The sequence below is a fragment of the Sciurus carolinensis genome, chromosome 1 (genome assembly GCF_902686445.1).
Source record: "Sciurus carolinensis chromosome 1, mSciCar1.2, whole genome shotgun sequence".
Lineage (NCBI taxonomy): Eukaryota > Metazoa > Chordata > Mammalia > Rodentia > Sciuridae > Sciurus > Sciurus carolinensis.
Genome location: NC_062213.1, coordinates 10,650,571 through 10,672,885, shown reverse-complemented (window position 1 = coordinate 10,672,885; position 22,315 = coordinate 10,650,571). Strand labels below are relative to the sequence as shown.

Genomic DNA, 22,315 nt, shown 5'->3' with positions numbered 1-22,315 from the left:
TGGTGGTACTGGGGTTTAACCTAGGACTTTTCACATGCTACCCAAGTGCTCCACCACTGGACTATACCCCTAGTTCCAACAAAAGAAAGCTTGAAAATTTCTGTACACATATCAAAGACTTAGAGTACTTTTTGCGAATTCTAAGAATTATGTAATAATTTGAAGTTCCCAAATACCAGTATTTCATTTGAATCATGTAAAACAAATAAGTAAAATAAAATGGTTTAAGATATCTAGGGGAATTGAAGTTTTTCTTCATCTTAAATAAAACCTGTTTAGTTCTCACTTAGGTTTATTTCCATGTTCCATTTCAGGATATAACTTTTTTTTTTTTTCTGGTACCAGGGACTGAACCCAGGGACACTTAACCACTGAACCACATCCCCAGCCCTTTTTATATTTTAGTTTTAGACAGGTTCTCACTGAGTTGCGTAGGGCCTCAACTCAACTGAGATGGGCTTTGAACTCTTGATCCTCCTGCCTCCGCCTCCTGAGCTGCTGGGATTACAGGAGTGTGCCACTGCACTGGGCTAACTTAGACACTTTTTATCAATGCTTTTTCTTTTTCTTTCCTATACTAGGGGTGGAACCAAGGGCCTTGCATGTGCTATGCAAGCACCCTACCACTAAACTGTACTCTTTAGCTCCTATCCCTTTATTTTTAGCAAAATCCTACCATATAGGACCCAGAGAGACATAGACAGTAGGAGGTGGGCTGTTAATTATTAATATTTTCTTAAAATATTTGCCATGTAGAAATGATGCTCATTTGTGAACTCATGCATCACAGCTCCAGCTGATTCCCTAAAGCACTTCAGCTGTAGCAGAAGTCGTCATCATCATCTTCATCTTCTTCATGGTGAATAACAATAGCAGGAGCAACTAACACTTGTTGATTGCTACTGAGGATCAATTGCTGTTTAAGCACTTCATGTTAATTAACTCATTTAAGTCTTTACAGTGGTCCTATGCTGTAGCACAACAAATATTCCGTTGTATTGATGAAATTGTTAAATGCCTTTGAAGCTCATGACTAGTAAATGCTAGTTAGGCCGGCTCTTAGATCTGGACTGAATGCTAGCTGTGGCACCATATTAGCTATTGGTAGTCACCACTGTCACACATGTTCTTAACCCCCAGTAAGGGGACCACAATCTGCTGCTGACCCATTTAAGGTACTGTTCCACAAGGCATGACAGGTGGCATCTTGTCTGTTCATATGTTCTGTTCCACTTTGGGCTTGACCTTATTGTCACCAAAGGAGCAGCAGCAGGTATGTAAACAAACACTTTTAATAGTAATGGTAGGCTTGCTCACGATAGGTGTCTAAGAGTCTCTTAAGACTTCTTCATACTTTAGAAAACAGCATATGTAGGCACGTTTTGAAATAGGCAGAATTCGTCTTGTCTCCCAGTTCACTTTTTTAAAATTATTTTTTAAAATATTTTTTATTTTTACAGACTACATTTTGATTCGTTATACACAAATGGGGTACAACTTTTCATTTCTATGATTGTATATAATGTAGATTCATGCCATTTATGTAATCATACATATGCATAGGGTAATACTGTCTGTTTCATTCTATTATCTTTCCATCCCCCACCCCCTCCCACCCCGTTTTCCTCTACACCATCCAAAGTTCCTTCCTTCATTATTTCTTCCCCCCACCACCCCACCTCGTTATATATCATCATCCACTTATCCAAGAAAACATTTGGCCTTTGGTTTTTTGGACTTGGCCTATTTCATTTAGCATGATATTTCCAAACCTCATCCATTTACCAGCAAATGCCATAATTTTATTCTTCTTTATGGCCAAGTAATATTCTATTGTGTCTATATACCACAGTTTCTTTATCCATTTGTCAATTGAAGGGCATCTAGGTCACCAGTTCACTTTTGAATATGTCTCCTAATTCACTTTCCTCACCTGTTCAGTGGTATATCATTGCCATCTCCCTTTCCCTTTTGCTGCTCTTTGCCTGAAGTCTTTTTCCATGGGTTTGTACAGCAGTATCATGCCCCTTCCTATCTTCTATTCTTTAAACTGATTTACCGTTTCTGAAAGACAGTGTTAGGTAAACTGAATAAACCTCTAGTTGGTAAGTATTACAGGTAGTAGGAAAAAAGGAAGTAAATAATTACAATTCAAAAAAAGGAAGCATTTGGCTAGAAGGAATATGTATTTAAGACAGACGGTTACCAGGTATCTGGCTTGAGACTATTCCTCTGAAGCTTTTGTAAGCTATTTTTTAGTTACTTTTCTCATTCTTGAACTTAAAAGATTTTTCTTTTTTCCCCCCCAAGAACAGCAAGGAAGAGCTTGAGAAAATTAGGGACTATGGATTGGGATGGCAGGGTAGGGGAACATTCTTTCACTATATTGATAACTTTTAAATAACATACGTATTTGATAATACATATATGTCTGTAGACGTGTGTGAGTGCCTGTGAAGAGGTGAGGGGCTCTTAGGAACAATGAGAGGCATCTGAAGAGGCAGGGCAGGTGTTCATGAACTGTGAAATCCTTTTTCTACTTAACTTTGAGACTTCTAGGCCAAAAAAAAAGAATCTACTTCATATTAGTTTGAGTTACAACTATCACAATTATCATCTTAGGAAAATTTGTACCTTTGCTTTTTTTTTTTTAAGTAAAAAAATAATACATGGAGTAGATATTTCAATATTTTAAAATCCTTTTAAACTTTAAATACTAATTTTAAAAAGATGATATTCAATATAAGCCTCTTTTCCTAGCTTAGATTTTTGAAGATTTTAACCACTTAGACTTACTGTGTGTTATTTTAAGGTATTTTATTGTGAAGGTAGCCATATTTACTTGACATCCATTCTTTTGGCTAGGCAAAAAGAGTTGCTTTAAATACCTTTTTTTCATGGTTTATTTTTTTCTTCTTTATAGAATTCGAATTGCTGGAATAAGAGGTATTCAGGGTGTGGTTCGCAAAACAGTTAATGATGAACTTCGTGCTACAATTTGGGAACCTCAGCACATGGATAAGATTGTACCATCCCTTCTTTTTAACATGCAGAAGATAGAAGAAGTTGACAGGTATGGAGTAAATGTGTTGGGGTTGAGGCTGTGTTGCTTTTGTGTATGTGCATGTGTGTGCGTGCTCCCTGGGATAAGAATGCTTTCTTTAGTATTACTAAGTATTAGTCTCATGAGGTTAAGTGAGTTTAGAAATACCATACCTTTCTGGGAAAATAATTATTCTAGTGATCACATTATGCTTATTTTTGGATATATGTTGATTTTCTGTCCACGTCCCCCCACCCCCCACAAACATTCAGTTGCATGAATGGTATACTTCATTCCACTTTTTCAAATGCCAACTCAGGCATTTTAATCACCCTCACATTTTTGTGGTGTATGACTAAGCTTCAACAGCACAGTTCTCCAATTTGTCTTATTATCCTGACCTGCTTGCTTCTTATAGTTTGAAGAGGAAAAACTGAAACAAATTTAAAAGAGATTTAATTCTGTAGTCCTGAAATTTTTATTGGTAATTTTCAAAATGACCTAGAAATTGATACCGGTGATAACACTTCTGTGCTTACTTACATTTATGCTAATTACTGAAAGAATTTATTCTTAATTTTTCAGGTGTGTCTATCTCCACGTTTGGAATCCTTTTCTAATGTGGGAAACTTGCTGTGCTTTAACTCCTTTGACATTTTTTCCTATTCTTGGCACTATAACTGAGGCCAAAATTTTTCTGTCAAAATATTCATAATTTAAAAAGTTGTGAACTAGTTGGAAATCTATTTCCCATAATTATGGCTCTTATTGTTCAGTGCTAACATAAGTAACACGTAGGAAGCAGAGACCACTATTTGCTAAATCTTAAGAAATTGTATTTTCCCCTGTTGTAATTACAGTGCCATAGATACGTTTTGTTTTATTATTGGTGCATATAATTAGCCTAATAATGTTTCAAGATGTGAACCAAATTCTGTCCACCAAGACTTCTACATATGTAATTGTTCCAATTAGCTTTTTTAACTTTTTCTAATCAAAGGTTGATCATGGTTTTCTAGTGCATTGTATTTCTGCTCACTTGGAGTTAATCTGAGGATACCTGATGGTGCCCCTGGACACTGTGTTCTTATTGAGATTTCACGTGAACGTGAAGGTGTATGAACATGAACAAGTAGTCAACTGCTCAGTGCTTTACATTAGGTAAAGGACAGTGTGTTGGAAACAGGTTCCCAGCTAAGTTTAGTTCTCCTTATTTGAAACGTTATATAATTAGTTTTTTGGTATTAGATTCATAACATTAGAATTAAGCTTTAAAGTTATTTGGGGATAAAAAAGAAAATGCCATATTAACATTTCTGAGAACTAAGCATAAGAACTAATATTAGAGTTCTTATATATTAATTTTTCTTTATTTCCTTCTTTTTTCAGTCGCATAGGCCCTCCTTCTTCTCCTTCTGCAACTGATAAAGAGGAGAATCCTGCTGTGCTGGCTGAGAACTGTTTCAGAGAGCTGTTGGGTCGAGCCACTTTTGGGAATATGAATAATGCTGTTAGACCAGTTTTTGCGTAAGTAGTTGTTTTTCTGGTTGTTCATGACTCTGCCATGTTAATTCTCTATAATTTTCTTACAGAGGACAGACTTTTTGGTATGCGCGAGTTACTTTTGGAACAGTGTAGCATTGTGGAGTCGCATAGGATCCAGTCACATCTCGTGCATTTGCCATGCTGGTTCAGTCACTTAACTCGTTTTTTTTCCCATTAAATATAAAGTACAATAATGTGTTTAATATCATATGCATCAGTTAACTGAATATTTACTTACATACCTTGAGGTGCATATGTATAGTGAATTATTAAAGGAGTGTCCAAGTGTTATATATCTTGTTTTATTAACTTAACGTGGTCAGTTCCTCCTATTTCCTGGTTTCTGTTTCTTGGCTTTTGTGTTTACCATCATCATTGTCATTTCTTTGAGTAACGTTCTTTATACTCATATGCTCTCTTCCATACAGAATACAATTATGAGCTTTAAATTTCTCTGCATAAACATTATCTCTCAAGCCTTGTCAATACTTGTGTTTCTCACTTAATTATCAGATGGTAGATCTGCTCTGTATTATTTAGTTTGATTTCTGGACATTTTTTGCCGCTCTAATTTGTTAAAATTCACCTTATCTTTCCCCCCTTCTGACTGTAATAATTTAGCATATATCAAGTATTCTGAATATAATATCCTGAATTCTTTATTTAGGGGAGATGTTTCTATCCTTGAGTTCAAAGTTAAACTTTAGTTACAAGAATTTGTAAACCACAAAATTATATTTAGAAATCAGAGAGGTATTAGATTTTCAAAGGGTTCTGTGATCCTTCCCCCTATCCTGCCTGCTCATTCAGTATTGAGAGGTACTCTTTAAAGACTTTGTAGACTTTACTAAAAAATAATCAGAATTGTGATAAATATACTAAAGTCAGGTTTACTTTTTAATGTTCAATATCTGACTTAATATCAGAATTCCATTTTTATCTTAGTATTCTTACTAATTGAGAGATAATTTTTGAGGTCTTAGGGAGCTAGCCTAGAAAAAAGGCTACCAAATTAACTATACTTGAATTGAGTAACTTGTAGTAGTTTATAGTCTATGAGGAATTTCAACTTAAATCCTGATCATGTGTTTTGTTTTAAATTAAATATTAATATAATTACATTTTAGCTATTTAAATACTAGATGTACCCTGCAAATAAGGTACCAGGTATTTGGGGAATATATAATGAATTACAAACTTGATGGATGATTGACATACACAATAATTATAATATAGTATAGATTATAAAAAAAGGCCAAGAAATGATCTGGCAGTTCAAAGAATTAATGTCTATTTGAAAATTTAGAGGTGGTGACTGTTTAGGTAGTGGAAATAGATATCAAAACTGATCTGGAATAAAGAATTCTTTATTTTAACATTGTAGTTGGTTTTATTTCAGTTGTTACTTGATCTAGTGAAGAAAATAAATGATTTTACAGAAATTCTGAATATCACATTTTCAAGCAACAGTAAGCACAAGATACTGGTACCATTGGCTGGAGTTTTGAGTACACTTTTCAGGGGTTAGCGTAGGATAAAGAGAAGAAGGTGGTCTTGACATGTGTATTTAAGTCTCTAGGTAATAAGTGGAGATCTTGGCTCAAAGTTGTGAATTGACCAGAATTGCCCTCTGAAAGTATTAATCAGATAGAGCTATGTAGGATGAGTTTGAACCAGGGTGTGTTAGTAGGTTACCATAATAAAATTCTTAACAAGAAGACTCAAGGACTGAAGCAACAGCATAGAAATTAAAATTTTTTTGTGTGGTCAGTTCTCATTTTAGAATTGCTTAAGTTGAAGTTTTTGTTTGTTTTGTTTTGTTTCATTTTTATTCTCACACCTCTCAGTCAGCTTGGTTTGGCTGTAGCTCTGCCTTATGAGTGTCCTGTCTATCAGTGAACTCTCTATCTAGTTCAGAAAGATTTCATAAATAATAGATTTTTCATATGAATCCAGGTCAGTGGTTCTCAGAATGTAGTGTGCTTGTGAATCCCTGAAATGCTTATTACATAAGATTTAGGCCCTCAAACCCGTGGATCTTGGTGACTGAACTGCAATAGCCTGGAAATCTGTTGTTTTTTGCTTTGTTGGTTTCAACCCAATCCTAAGGTGATTTTGAAACACACTGAGGAACATGATTTGAGAATCACTGGCCTAAGGAGATTACTCTTTTATTTAGAGAAACAAATTTATTTGGAAATTCTTTTCCTCTCCCTTTCCTTGTACTTCCTTCTTACTAAATGTCTAGAAAAATAGTGTATAGTTAATTGCCTGACTCCTAGACTCCCACGTTTCTTCTGGCTTGAGGGCGTATGTGTGAGGCTGAAACCGGGGAAGGGCTTTTGTTTTTCATGGTCCCCTCAGAGCCAAGGCCTCAGTCAAGCTTCCCAAAAGGCTCCTACTACCAGAGGTTTCCCCCAGTTCTTTGAGGGTGGTGTCTCTTAGGGTCCTGAATTGCTGTAGGGATCTCTGATCTGGGAGCATGCCTTTCTTGGGTGGATCCTGAGCTTTGTTTCTAGACTTCTGTGTCCAGAATCTTTGCAACTGCCAGTTCTGGGCAGTGGAGTTCAGAAGGTATGCTCAGGACCCTGCTGGAGTCTGTGTACATTCATCTGTCCAGGTGTTTGCCTCTTGTGGCATGTGGACTGAGGGACTTTTCTTTCTTATCCCATCTAGGTATTTATAGTCTTATACTCAGCCAGGTTTTTTGTTTTTGTTTTGTAAGAAGGGTTGGCAGTTGAGGAAAATATGTATCATATTTCTGGAAGTGAAAACCTTAATTTTCTTTTAGATAACTTTCTATTAAGCTTTTCATATTGTTGAATGTTCTAAAGGAAGGAAGTATAATAAAAATAGGGAATTCTTAAAGTAATTTTTAATTGTTATTCACAGGCATTTAGATCATCACAAACTGTGGGATCCTAATGAATTTGCAGTTCACTGCTTTAAAATTATAATGTATTCTATTCAGGTAAGCTTGGTTAACTATTATATTTTTTATAAGTAATTTTGGTTCTGTATAGGTAAATACATGATCAAACAGAAGTAGAAAAATGGTAGGATAGAAAATATTCTTCATTTAGTATTTCATCTATTTTCAATTACCACTTAATTTCCTACTTGCTGTGATGAAAAAACATCTAATAAAAAGAACTGTATGATTTTATGGTGGTGCTCTTCATTGTGCATTTATGTTTTTAACACTATTTACTCTTTATTTCTCTCTTTCTTTTTTTTTTTTTTTTTCTCTCTCTCTGATAACAGGATTGAACCCAGGGGCAACCCTGAGCCACATCACTGGCCTTTTATATTTTTTATCTTGAGACAGGCCCACTAAGTTGCTTATAGTCTTGCTAAATTGCTGAGACTGGCTTGGAACTTGTGATCCTCTTGAGCCACTGGGATTATAATCCATATATGTGTGCCACCACACCCAGCCTACTATTTACATTTTTAATGTCCTAAAAAGTCATTTCTTTAAAGCAGATAAAGTCATTAGAAGCAGCACAGATTTTAACATAGGTCATAATAGAATTTGCGTCCTGGATGGACTAGCTGTGTGGACTTGGGAAATTAATTTAACTTCTTTGAGCTCCATTTTTTCATCTCTGAAAAAATTTTAATGAGTACCGTAAATGGTTTATTTATAAATTCTAATAGAAGCTACCATTTATCTAGTGCTGTCTGTGCTAATTACCTTATATGCTTTATCTCATTTAATCCTTCGTATCCTTCGAATATTATCAACACCATTTTACAGGTCAGGAAATTGACCTTTAGAGAAGTCAAATAACTCATTGAGGGACACATAAAAATTGAAGTCAAATTTCAAATTCTGATCACTTTATTTCAGAACTTGTGGTCTAAATTAACTGCTGAAATTGATATCATATCTTTAGCATAAAACAGATTTTTATTAAATGATAGTTATTACAAAGGTAGTTTGGATAGGGATGGATAGTACTCTTTTAAAATTTAATTTTAATTTAATAGATGAGAAGCAGATCTTAAAATCAGTGGATGTAATCTAAGACTGTTCTCCTGGTTTTTTCCAGCCTTATGTTTCTCATTCATTTACCTTCCTTTGTTCAGATTTAGTTGCTAAATGCAATTCTTCTTAAAAGAAGTAAGGTAAATTAATAAACTCAATTACAAAGTTTAAAAAACTGAAAATCAATAATTATTTGTTGACTAAATGTTCAGAAAACAAATTCTGGTCCTTAGCATTGCTTTAGAGATAACTTTAATTACAACATATATGAAGTCCATTAATCAAGAATTGCATGGTAGTATACACCAAAAGAGGAATTTCCATTTAATAGCATTATCCTGGTATCATTATTCTGAGAGATTGTTTATATTGTCCTTTACATATAGATGCCAATTTCCTGTATCACCAAACAATGGTAGGTATTTGTTATTATTAGATAATATTTTAGCCTCTTTCAAAACAGTATTCAGCCTAAAGCAGGATTTATTCTAAAAGGATTTCATAGGCATAATTTCAAATACATATGAAGGGCATATGTGATAAAGGGAAAATATTTTGTTTAACACTTTTATGCTAAATTGATTAGCTGAAGATAGTAAGGTGATTAAGAGCAGGGCTCTGAGATCAGACTAGAATGTATTGTCGAACCCTTCCTTCAAGTTTGTGCATGACTTTCAGCAAGTTACTACAATCTGCCTCATTTGTAATGTAAATTGTTACAGAATAACAGTTGAACCTACCTGCTCCTGCTATTTGTGCATAGAAAACATATGAAAGTGCTTAGAAGAGTACCCAGAATCTGGTTACTTCAGAATGAAATGCCATTTGTCATCATCATTGCTATGCTTAATGTTATGGTATTATTTTTAACTCAAGTGACATCAATTGAAGAGTAGTAATGATGTGTAATACTTATTGAAAGTTTGGAGGCATGGTTCAGTGATAGAGCACTTGGCTGGCATATGAAGGCCCTGGGTTTGATCCCTGGCACTGCCAAAAAAAGCAGATGGGATTAGGAATATGTATTGTGTATATTGCTTTTTCACTCAAGATCCAGTATCCCTATTTATTCTTGAAAGGAATGGTTTTTAATGGCTCCATATTATTTCTTAATGCACCAATTCCCTCAAACTGGCCATTTAAATGCACATAGATTTTCAATCTTACAAACCCCACTGGGATGTATGTGCCTGTTTATTTCTTTGTACTCTGTGGTTTCCTTTTAGGCTCAGTATTCTCACCATGTGATCCAGGAAATTTTAGGACACCTTGATGCTCGTAAGAAAGATTCTCCACGTGTTCGAGCAGGTATTATTCAGGTTCTGTTGGAGGCTGTCGCCATTGCTGCTAAAGGTTCCATAGGTGAGTGCTAGTAAAAGAATAAAATGAAAACATTTATTCATCTATTCCAAAATGTTCTTTCAGTAGGCATAGCAGTATTTGTAATGCTCTTTAAGAATATCTCTATACATTTTTATTTATTTTTTATTTTTTTATTGAAGCTGTTGAACTTCAATATAATTATTCATTTGTACTGCCTCATGTAGCAAATTTTCCAAAATTATACACTTTTTAAAAACTTCTAGTGCATGTCTATATAACACAAAATATGGTGATACTTATTGTTATCATATGTCCTACCAATTTCCACCCCTTGTGATTTTTTAGACCTTACACTGGCACCACTATTCAAAATGTTTTGCATAAAAATAGAGGATGATTTTGAATCTTTCTTTACTAATAGATTTATGTTATAAGCAAACACAAAATCAAATCTTCTTTAATATCCTTATGGAAATGTAATTAACAAGACAAGGAAAAGTAGGCCCAATAAATCAGGTGACTCCTCCAGTTAAATAAATAACTACTAGTTACCTAGTTTACCTTTAGTATCAAAACCCATGATTCAGTCAAAGTAGTATTACTTCAGAGCAACTTAGCATATGTTTAAAAGTGAATGTACTAATTAACTATGAATAATGTGTATATTCTTCAAAAGGCTTGTGTTGGGGCTATGCACTAATATTTCAGTTCTTCTAGGCATTTGGTGAGGTTACATTTCCTTGCCACCTCTGAAACTGGGTATAAGCATGTGACTTACTTCAGTCAATGAAATATGAGAGGAAGTAACAGTATTTAGCACTTTTTTTTTTTTTTTTCCTTTTTTTTTGCGGTACTGGGGATCGAACCCAGGACCTTGTGCTTTGCAAGGCAAGTACTTTACCAACTGAGCTATCTCCCCAGTCCTAGTACAAGTTTTTTTTTTTTAATTTATTTTTATTGTAAACAAATGGGATACATGTTGTTTCTGTTTGTATATGGAGTAACAGCATACCATTTGCATATTCATAATTTACATAGAGTAATGATGTTTGATTCATTCCATTATTTTTTTCCTCCCCCCCACCCCTCCCACCTCTCTTTTCCCTCTATACAGTCCCTCCTTCCTCCATTCTTGCCCCCCTCCCACCCCCCATTACGTGTCATCATCCGCTTATCAGTGAGATCATTTGTCTTTTGGATTTTTGAGATTGGCTTATCTCACTTAACATGATATTCTCCAATTTCATACCTTTGCCTACAAATGCCATAATTTTATTATTCTTTATAGCTGAGTAATATTTCATTGTATATATATATACCACAGTTTCTTTATCCATTCATCAATTGAAGGGCATCTAGGTTGGTTCCATAGTCTGGCTATGATTTTTATTATTTCCTGTCTTCTACTACTTTTGCTGTTATTCTGTTCTTCTTTTTCTAGGACTTTGAGCTGTAATGTTAGGTTTTTTAGTTGTTGACTTTTCATTCTTTTCTGGAATGCGCTCCATGCAATGAATTTTCCTCTTAGTACTGCTTTCATAGTGTTCCAGAGATTTTGATATGTTGTTTCATCGTTCTCATTGACCTCTAAGAATTTTTTTATCTCCTCTCTGATGTTTTTTGTTAGCCATATTTCATTCAATAACATATTATTTAGTCTCCAAGTGTTGGAGTAATTTCCCTTTTTTATTTTGTCATTGATTTCTACTCTCAGTCCATTATGATTTGATAGAACACAAGGCAGTATCTCTATTGTTTTGCATTTCCTAAGGGCTGCTTTGTGGCATAACATATGGTCTATTTTCGAGAAGGTTCCATGTGCTGCTGAGAAGAAAGTGTATCTGCTCGTTGATGGATGGAATATTCTATATATGTCTATTAAGTCTAGGTTATTGATTGTGTTATTGAGTTCTATGGTTTCTTTGGTTGGTTTTTGTTTGGAAGATCTATCTAGTGGTGACAGCGGTGCGTTAAGGTCGCCCAGAATTATTGTGTTGTGGTCTATGTGATTCTTGAAATTGAGAAGGGTTTGTTTGATGTACAGGGATGCACCATTGTTTGGGGCATAAATATTTACTATAGTTATGTCTTCCTGATTTATGGTTCCCTTAAGCAGTATGAAATGTCCTTCTTAATCCCTTCTGACTAATTTTGGCTTGAAGCTCACTTTATCTGATATAAGGATGGAAACCCCCACTTTTTTACTGAGTCCATGTGCGTGGTAGGTTTTTTCCCATCCTTTCACCTTTAATCTGTGGATGTCTTTTTCTATGAGATGAGTCTCTTGCAGGCAGCATATTGTTGGGTCTTTCTTTTTAATCCATTCTACCAGTCTATGTCTTTTGATTGATGAGTTTAGGCCATTAACGTTCAGGGTTATTATTGAGAAATGATTTGTATTCCCAGTCATTTGGCTTATTTTTGGTTTTTAAGTTGGCTTGGTTTCTCCTTTGAGTGGTTTTTCTCTAAGGCAGTTCCTCCCTTTGATGACCTCCATTGTTGTTTTTCATTTCCTCCTCATGGAATATTTTGTTGAGAACATTCTGTAGTGCAGGCTTTCTATTTGTAAATTCTTTTAACTTTTGTTTATCATGGAAGGATTTTATTTCATCTTCAAATCTGAAGGTTAGTTTTGCTGGGTATAGGATTCTTGGTTGGCAACCATGTTCTTTCAGAGCTTGAAATATGTTGTTCCAGGCCCTTCTAGCTTTTAGAGTCTGGGTTGAGAAGTCTGCTGCTATGCGTATTGGTCTCCCCCTAGATGTAATCTGATGCTTTTCTCTCGCTGCCTTCAAAATTCTGTCTTTATTTTGAATGTTAGGCATTTTCATTATAATGTGCCTTGGTGTGGATCTGTTGTGATTCTGTGCATTTGGTGTTCTGTAAGCCTCTTGTATTTGATTTTCCATTTCATTCTTCAGGTTTGGGAAATTTTCTGATATTATTTCATTGAATAGGTTGTTCATTCCTTTGGTTTGTATCTCTGTGCCTTCCTCAATCCCAATAAGTCTTAAATTTGGTCTTTTCATGATGTCCCATAGTTCTTGGAGATTCTATTCATGATTTCTTACCATCTTCTCTGTTTGGGCAACTTTATTTTCAAGATTAAATATTTTGTCTTCATTATCTGAGGTTCTGTCTTCCAAGTGGTCTAGTCTTTTGGTGATGCTTTCCATTGAGTTTTTTATCTGGTTTATTGTCTCCTTCATTTCAAGGATTTCCGTATGGTTTTTTTTTTGAGAATCTCTATCTCTTTGTTGAAATGATCTTTTGCTTCCTGCAGTTGCTCTTTCAGCTTATTGGTTTTATCATTCATTGCCTGCATTTGGTCTCTTATCTCATCCTTTGCTTCGAGAATCATCTTAATCATGTATAATCTGAAGTCCTTTTCTGACATTTCTTCTAACATAGTGTCATTGGATTCTATTACTATGGAATCTAGATTTGTTTGGATCATTTTCTTCTCTTGTTTTTTCATGTTGTTTATGTATCTTCCCCTCTAGCAGTGCAGATCTGGGGTATTGCAGATTTCCCCCTATAGGCTTATAGTGGCCCTATAGGTTTCCAAAACCCTTTCTTTAAGGGGAGATCAATATTAGCAGTGCCCAATTCAGACACTATGCAATCCTAGACCAAATAGCCCCTATGGGGACAATAACAAAATTGTCATAATAAACAAAATGAGTTCAAATATTATCTTCGGTAAAACAAACAGGTTTGCAATAAGGTCTACAGTTTCTAATGGAGGACAAAGAGGATGCAGAGGGATGTAGAATGTGGCTGTTAATGGGATAAGAAAAGAATATACAGAAGTTCTAGAAAATAGAAAGGGTGAGAGTGTAATCAAAAGAAATTGGATGTTAGCATGCAAAAAAGGGAGAAAGAGACTCTGAGGGAACAGGTAAACAAAAGGAAAAGAGAGCAAGAAAAGTAAAGAAAGAAAAACTAAATTTTTTTAAAAAGGAGAAAAAAGAAAATCTACAGTATAACAGTCATACACTAATGAAACCTCCCAGAGTTCAGTAACCTGGTCTATGAGAGGTACCTGACAATAAGCTTCAAACCTCCAGCAGGCATTTCAGGATGGATTTTGCCCCACCCAAAGATCTGAGCTATAGCTTCCAGGATTATCCAAGATGGCCGCTCTGGCTTCGAAATGTGTTGGCAAATGGGGAGCTGCATCTCAGGGATGGACGTGGTCAGCTGGAGGTCCTGGAGACGGGATGCAGTTAGTCCAGCAGGGGTCCTGGAGGTCCAGTGTGTTTGGTGTGGTTGTGGGATCCTGGAGGCCGGGTGCAATCAGTCGGTCTGGATAGGGCGCAGTCAGTTGGTCTGGGGGTCCTGGCGGCAGGAAGCAGTCAGTCGATGTGAGGGCTTCAGAGGCAGGGAGTGATTGGTCGGGCTGAGGGATCCTGGAGATGGGGCTGAGTCATTCCGGCCAGGGGTCCTATGGGGCCTGGCTGTTGTCTCAAAATGTAATCAAACCTGCAGGCACTGTAAAACTTCCAGGCAGCAGCAGACAGCTGGTGCTCCACTGGCAGTCGGCGATCAGTTTGCTGACTGTTGTCAGACAATCGGGAGGTAAACCTCGAGCATTGGGTGATGGATAGGAGTAAGGCAGGTGATGGACAGGCGAGAGACAGGCAAATGGCGAATGATAGATGCCTGACAGTGAGCAATCTGCTCTCAAAAAAGGTGTTGATATGCTGGCAGACTGCAGGTCATCACAGCAGACAAATGGGTAAACACCAGGGGATCGATAAGCAGCAAAAACTGCCTCACCGAGAAACAGATATCCTCTGCTTGAAACCGGCGTTATGGAGTGACAAGGAGCAGCCTCCCTCTAGTTCGCCATCTTGGATCCTTCTCTATACATTTTTAAATGTACCACAATTTCTCTTGAAATTTTGAGTTCTTATAATAATTCTTTAAATAGTGCACACTAAAGTATTTACCTCCAAATAGTCTTCTGATAAAGTTTTTTTTTAAGTATCATCTGTGTATTGAACATTAGGAGAATACAGATTAAGGAAAAGTGATTCAGGTCGGACAACCTCATACAAAAGTTTGAAAATCTGAAATGCTCCAAAATTCAAAACTTTTTCAGTGCCAGTGTAAAGACATTCACGGAAAATCCCACAATTAACAACATTTGATAGGTCACATTCAAAATGTAGGGGCTCTAAAAATACCATAAGACGTTATCTTCAGAGTTGGGGTTGTGGCTCAGTGGTAGAGTGCTTGCTAGCATGTGTGAACCACTGGGTTCAAGTCTCAGCTCCACATATAAGTAAATAAAATAAAGGTCCATTGACAAATTAAGAAATACTAAAAAAGAAAAAAAAACAACACATAAAAAATAAATTATCTTTAGGCTATTTGTATAAGGTATAGATGAAACACAGATTAATTTTCTGTTTAGACTTGGGTCTCATCCCTAAGATATAATATATATGTGAATATCCACAATTGAAAAACTGCTGCAAACATTTCTAGTCCCAAGCATTTTGGGTAAGAGATACTCAACCTGTAGTTTACTTGCAGGCAGACAACTCCACCTAATTGTCTAATACAAACAGACTTCAGTTACATATCATGAGATGCCAGGGTTCACAGAGACAGGAGGGAAACTGGATTGGCATGAATAAAGCAGTATTAAAATAATTTTGCTAGAATGTGTGATGTCAATTGGAAAGAAGCTAAAGAAATAGAATTAAAGTTAAATTGTAGGCAGATCATGGATGAAGTTCTACAATTGATAAACTGCTTTAAAGATTTTTTTAATCTTTATTAGAGATGTCATATAGGCTAATTCATCTAGTGGCAAAATACAGAAATAAGTTTCTATCATTGTTGAAGGCAATAGGGGAAGAATCCCTCTTGGATTGCAGCAGAGGGATGAGAATATAGAACTTGATAACCATCTGACGGTGGGTAAGGAGAGGTAGCAGATCAAAGATCAGTGATTACAAAAATGGAAGGATCTATTATGTAGAAATAGAGACATTAGGAGAATCTGGTTGTAGTTACTTTGATTCAAAATCAAAGTAGAAATATATTAGCTATTGAAATATTCTAATATTCTTTGAGTGCTGAATAAAGGTGGGTGTTTTAGATGTAGATATTTCATTAATTATCTTAAAAAGATGAAAGCAAGTTACCGAATTGGCAAGTTTTTTAATATGAAATATGAAATAAAACAATATATTGAATCATCAGACTTATCAATGTCTACTTTGTGGAGGGTAGTGTGTGCTGGGCTTTGTATATTTGAAAAAGCATTTAACCATGGCTACCTTTCTAGAGATACTTATATAGTTAATAGGAAGCAGAAAATAAACCCTGTAACTAAAGTGTAATGTAATAGATGCAGAATTATGGAGATTGTTAATGGGACAAAGAAGCAGAGGAAAAAAAATCAATTTACTTGCATCTGAAAAATAATTTCTGACTCATAATTAAGGGAAGTTCTTCCTCCTTTAGTTTCAAAAGATGCAAAAGAAATCTTTCATGTTATAATTAGGTATATTATCAGAGTTTTATGGATTCTGACCCATCAGTCAAGTTAAATATTGTCGTACTACATTTTACTTTGAGAAAAATACTCTCTCAGTAAACAATAGATAGAGGGTAAGTTTTTCGCTGCATATTTTGTGCAGATTGTACAATAAATTTAGTTGCACATTGATGCCCAGTAAATGTTTGTTGGTATAACTAGGAGACTTTATTATTTGGATACTTTTTTAAAAAATGAACTGGTTAGTTCATAAATCATCATGTGTTTTAAACTATGTAAAAAAATAAACTTAAGAAAGGGGGACTCATGAATACAGAAGGGAGACCAACAGAGTAGGAGAAAGGGATCCAGAGGGAGGGAAGAGGGAAGAACTTGGGAAACGCTGGGGAACAACATCTACCCAAGTATGCTGTGTCCGTGTAGGACTGTACCACAATGAATACCACTTACGTTTATAATTTTAATGCACTAATTGAGATAATAATCAAAGGGAGATTAGCAAGTGGATTGGGGGGAGGAAGGAGGGAAGAGATGGGGAAAGTACTAGGGAATGAAAATGATCAAATCGTGTTGTGTGCATGTTTGAATATGGCATAGTGAACCCCACTAGTATGTGTGGTTATAATGCACCAGTTAAAAAGTTAAAAATGAAAGTAACCAAAAAATCTACTAAGAAATTTAAGAATTGCTTTTGAATATAAACAGTACTGGGGAAAGTGGATCTGCTCACATAGATATTCCTTCACAGGGCCCACAGTACTGGAAGTCTTCAATACCCTATTGAAACATCTGCGTCTCAGTGTTGAATTTGAAGCAAATGATTTGCAACAAGGGGGATCAGTAGGCAGTGTCAGCTTAAACACAAGTTCCAAGGACAATGATGAGAAGATTGTGCAGAATGCTATCATCCAAACGATAGGTAAGTACATTTCACTTTTCAAAACTATCTTGTACATCAGTGGTTTAAAAAGCTCTCACATAAAGAACATACTTGTCCATGATGAATGATAGTTTATATTTCTAAAACCTTTTTTTTTTTTGTGGTGCTGGGGATCAAATCCTGGGCCTTGTGCACGGAAGGCAAGCACTCTGCCAACTGAGCTATCTCCCCAGCCCTAAAACCTTTTTATTTGGAAAAAGCAAGCATAAGAATGGAACAAAGTACACTGTGTATCTTTTACAGATTCATCTGTTGTTAACATTTTATGTCATTTTCTTTTTTATTTGCTCTCCACCCATCCCTATTCTTCTCTCTCTCTCTCTCTCTGTGTGTGTGTGTATGTGTGTAAAATAAGTACATATACACCTACATGTTTTTTTTCCTAAACCACTGGATATAGTAAGTTGTATATACCATGGCCCTTTACCCCTGAATTCTTCAGTGTAATTTTTCAAAGAATAAAGACTTTTTTATATAACCAGGGTAAAATTATCAACATCAATAAATACGATATTGATATTATGCTTTAATCAGCGAGTGCATTCCTAGCTAGACTACAGCCTGAAGTGATGTGTTGTTCTTAGAGTAGCTCACCAGAGGTGCACAGTGCACATTTGCTCTTCATGGGTGATGTTAATCTTGATCAATCAGGGTGTCATCTTATTTCTTACTATACAGCCTCAGTTTTTCCAAATAATGAGTTTTGCAGAAGTAAGCAATCTAGGAAGATACTTTTAGACTGTGCAGATACTCTCCTCTTCACCAACCTTCTCTGCACATTTTTCATCCATTTTTGATTATTGCTTTATCATGATGGCTGCAAAATTTTGGGTTGAAACTTTAGCACTCCCTCTTGTACTACCAGTTGGCACTTAATGTTTTAGTGTAAGCAGGAGCCCCTTGTCTACCTTTGTAGGTATGCAGGAATGCATACACTTATTATTTGTTTGGATGTGTGCCTTTTTATTTTTATGTTTATTATTTATTATGGTGCTTAATTATTTTGGTGCTCAACTGTTGTCCAGATTAGCCAGTGGGTGTCCCTTTAAGCTTGTTCTTTATTTTTATAGCATCTTTCCAATTTTGAACACTGTGTTATTTGGTAAGCTATTTCCAGCTAATTTTGTATTTCCTGCCCCAGACCAGGAGTTTGGTATTTCTCCAAGGAGCGGTGATTCCTTTTAAGTGGGGAATGATGTTACAGACCATGAACTAGATGCTGAGTCCTGAGCTCTACTAAGATGTATCTTAGTAGGTGTTACATCTTATATTCTAAGATGATATATCAAATCAGCTAATGTTATTTTTACAGAATTAAATTGCTTTAGTAACTTCTAATTAATTCGGTGTTAATTGTTTTCTAAAATAATGTATTGTTTCTCAAGTATTTTATTATAAAGTATATATAGCAGACTCTATGTCTATGATTTAACACATTCAGAATAGCATGAGAGAAAAGAAATGGCATTGTGGCACAGTGAGTAAATTTAAAAAAAAAAAAAATCACACCTGTGAGTTCCTTCGTATTTTCCTGTCGAATTTGTCAGTATTCTGGTAGTTACTGGATCTTAGAATGTGTCTGTCCCATATGAGCTGTGGTCTGGACCCTGTGACTTTTGCACTTTAACTTGTGAAACTCTTTGCCAATACCTTTTTTCTATTAAAATAATCAAAAACAAATCTTCTTGCTATGTTCCTTTTTTTCTGGGCCCATTAGCATTTCTGATCAATAGTCCAACACAAATAGGATGAAAAGGTTTTGAAGATTCTGTCTTTACTTTTGATCATGTTGGAGGCTCCTGCCCAATTTTAAGTTACAAAAGAAAAGAAAAAAATATGTAAAGCATGAATAGCTTTTTTTTTTTTAACTATGATTTTTGTCAGTTCTTTAAGTATTATTGTATCTAATTAATAGATATACTAGACCCTGTTGACCACGTACTTGGGAGAGAAAAACAAGCTTTTCCCCTTAAGGCACTGGTTTTTAAACTTTGCTACACATTGAAATTACCTCAGATTCTTTAAGAAGTACTGATACCTGGACTCCCACACCCAAATATTCTGACTTAGATTGGTGTATAACCATCAGCATTTTAAGAACTCCCCAGATAATTTTAATATGCAGCAAAATTTGGGAACCACTAATTAGAGGAAACTATTATATACTTTTGAAAAACTGAGGTTCAACCATAAAGTAATGCTGAACGTGTTGTTGGATGCAGGGGCGGGGGTGCAGTGGTGCTCGTTAGCTCTGTGTAAGCGCTCAGTAGCCCTGCAGTCAGCGTGGTGACAGGTGTGTGGGAAATGTAAGTGCAGGCTGCTTTGTCTGGTGGTGATGACTGGCATGCTGGGAATGGAAATCCAGTTTCCTGCAGTGATTAGGAGTCTATCATATTAGGTGCCTGGAAAGTGGAAAAAGTAGCTTACGTGGATCAAGTGCAGTGATGACCTTTCACAGTGATGACTAGAATGCTTTGATTTTTTATAAATAAACTATTAATTGCAGTAATAGAAGCTGAGAAGTTAAATTGAAAAATCTATTTATTATTAAGTTTCTGTAATGATTATGTTGAATTTTAAAAGAACAAAACCAATTATGATATCTGTTTTGATCTTAAGAGAAATGAGAAAGTTTAAATTGTGAGTAATTGATCAACCTTGTATATCTTTTATGTCTGAGAAACCATCAAAACCTACTGCAGATAAATGTAAAATATCCTCAAAACCCGAGAGTGCATGAAAAAAATTACAAGTAAATGGGCTAAGTATTTATTTTTTTAAACCAGTAGAATATTGTGCATTGAATCAACTCACAAGGTTAAATGGTAAAACCTGACCCATTATAATGACCTTTGAGAACATTTGGGTAGTCCTGGGAAACTAGAGTAGCAACTGAATTGTAGACTTCTTTACCAAAATGTGGCCTAATTGTAGATTCCCTACTGGAACAAGATTTGGGGCTTACAGTATATGAGCAAGTTTCATCAGACATACTAAACATTTTTTGTCCTTTTTCTAACACTCCAATCAATTCAACTCACTGATTATTTGCCACTATAAATTATACATAAAAGACTTCAGATATTTATTATTTTATCTAAATATTAATCCATCATACACATCTTTTATTATACATGATTTTGGACAGATGAAATTATAATGACTTTAGCATTATGTAGCCTTAAGACTACAATTGTTTTATCACATATGGAAAGCTTTGGTTAAAAATATAATTCCATATTATATAGAAAATTAGCTTTTTAATTTGTGAAATTTATCTTAATATTGTTATAGGATTTTTTGGAAGTAACCTACCAGATTATCAGAGGTCAGAAATCATGATGTTCATTATGGGGAAAGTACCTGTGTTTGGAACATCCACTCATACTTTGGATATCAGTCAACTAGGGTATGTTCTTAGACTGTAAATTTTAAATTAATTTTGGTTCAATTTCATCTTTAATCTAGAAAATATTTTTTAATCTTAGAAAAGTCCTATGGAAAGCAATATTCTTATGGTACTAGATGGCTTAGCAGTTGGATATTAAGTCAACATTTATATTGTTTTAGAATCATTTTTCAGCTTATCATAGATTCTTTAGTTTTCTGTATCTTTATTAACCAAGTAAAAGGTTTGATTAGCTTGGGCAGTGTGTATATACATACATATATGGGTTAAAGCTTCAAATCTTCTGTAAAAAATTTTAAAAATTGTCAGTATGTAAGGAATGTTGACTTCTTCATGTAACTATTTAACTAAAACTGATTTTAAAGATCTGTTCTGTTCCCCTATTATGTGGCATGTGATTTGATAGCATGTTTAAGCTTTAGTTTATGACTATTTTTGTTTTGCAAATTTATTAAGAAAATGATTTTAATGTACCTCATAGATATGTATATCATTAAGTGCTAATTAAGAATTTTTAAAATTATTTAAGGAGATGGAAATGCTAACTCCCCTGATTTGATCATTATATATACCCTATATTGATGTATCAAATTATCACCTAGACCCCATGAATAGGTATAATTAAAATAATTTTAAAAGACTATAAATCAGAGAAAATATTTACTGTAAATATGGTGGATGAACATGGTATCTCCTTAACATAAATAATAAACAGGTAAGAGCAGATAATTAAAGAGACTTAGAAAATAGGAAAGGGTTATTAATTTATGGTCAAAGAATTATAAATCAAATAAGGAAATGTAATTTTCTTTAAAAATTGTTTGTATATATTCATCAGGTAATGTGATTATTTGATAGATTTATACACTATGTAATGATCAAATGAAGGTAGTTAGCATTTCTATCTCTTTAAACATTAAAAATTCTTTTTTCATTAGCATTTAATAATTATACATATTTGTGGGGTGTGATTTTGGGGGGGATTTTTCAGTACCCATTCAGTCATTTAATTGTATATTTATGACTGACTTAATTTTCATGCCATCATAGGCATAAACTTGTTTCCTTTGAGAGCCTCTTAACCTGAGTTTTTCATTTTTTTAAACATAATTGTTTTAATTCCTATTTTAGCATATAAAATGAACTTTGACTTAAGCTATTATAAAACTAAAATTTACTTATAAGAATAAGTAATAAGCTATTACTTATAAGAATAAGTAAATAAGCTATTATAAAAATAAAATTTACTTATAAGAATGAAATTTAGAATCAGTAAAAGATACTGTAAGTAAATGAAGTAATGTGGGTGTTAATTAGCATTCATGATACCAGCATTTTGTGTATTTTAGGGATTTGGGAACCAGGCGAATTCAGATAATGTTGCTGAGATCTTTGCTTATGGTAAGGTGTTTAATGCAAATGAAGGACACACTTAACCTCAAAGCATGGGGAAGATTAAAGGAATAGTTTCACTTTGTTTGATTTCTTAATAAGAAAGTATGACTTGTTATTTTTGTGGTTTGTGTACCTAAATATTAAGCTCTTCA

The 22,315-nt window shown here is 34.7% G+C and overlaps 1 protein-coding gene across 4 annotated transcripts in view; it reads left to right on the top strand.

Moving 5' to 3' along the window:
- Efr3a (EFR3 homolog A) overlaps nt 1-22,315 on the top strand; it is a 91,885-nt gene that overhangs the window by 40,335 nt on the left and 29,235 nt on the right. For all 4 annotated transcript variants that reach the window (XM_047556023.1, XM_047556042.1, XM_047556013.1 and 1 more), the window contains 7 exons: nt 2,924-3,073; nt 4,433-4,570; nt 7,481-7,559; nt 9,806-9,941; nt 17,168-17,338; nt 20,654-20,768; nt 22,118-22,169. In XM_047556023.1, the coding sequence (XP_047411979.1) occupies nt 2,924-3,073; nt 4,433-4,570; nt 7,481-7,559; nt 9,806-9,941; nt 17,168-17,338; nt 20,654-20,768; nt 22,118-22,169 (841 nt within the window). The remainder of the gene's footprint in view (nt 1-2,923; nt 3,074-4,432; nt 4,571-7,480; nt 7,560-9,805; nt 9,942-17,167; nt 17,339-20,653; nt 20,769-22,117; nt 22,170-22,315) is intronic.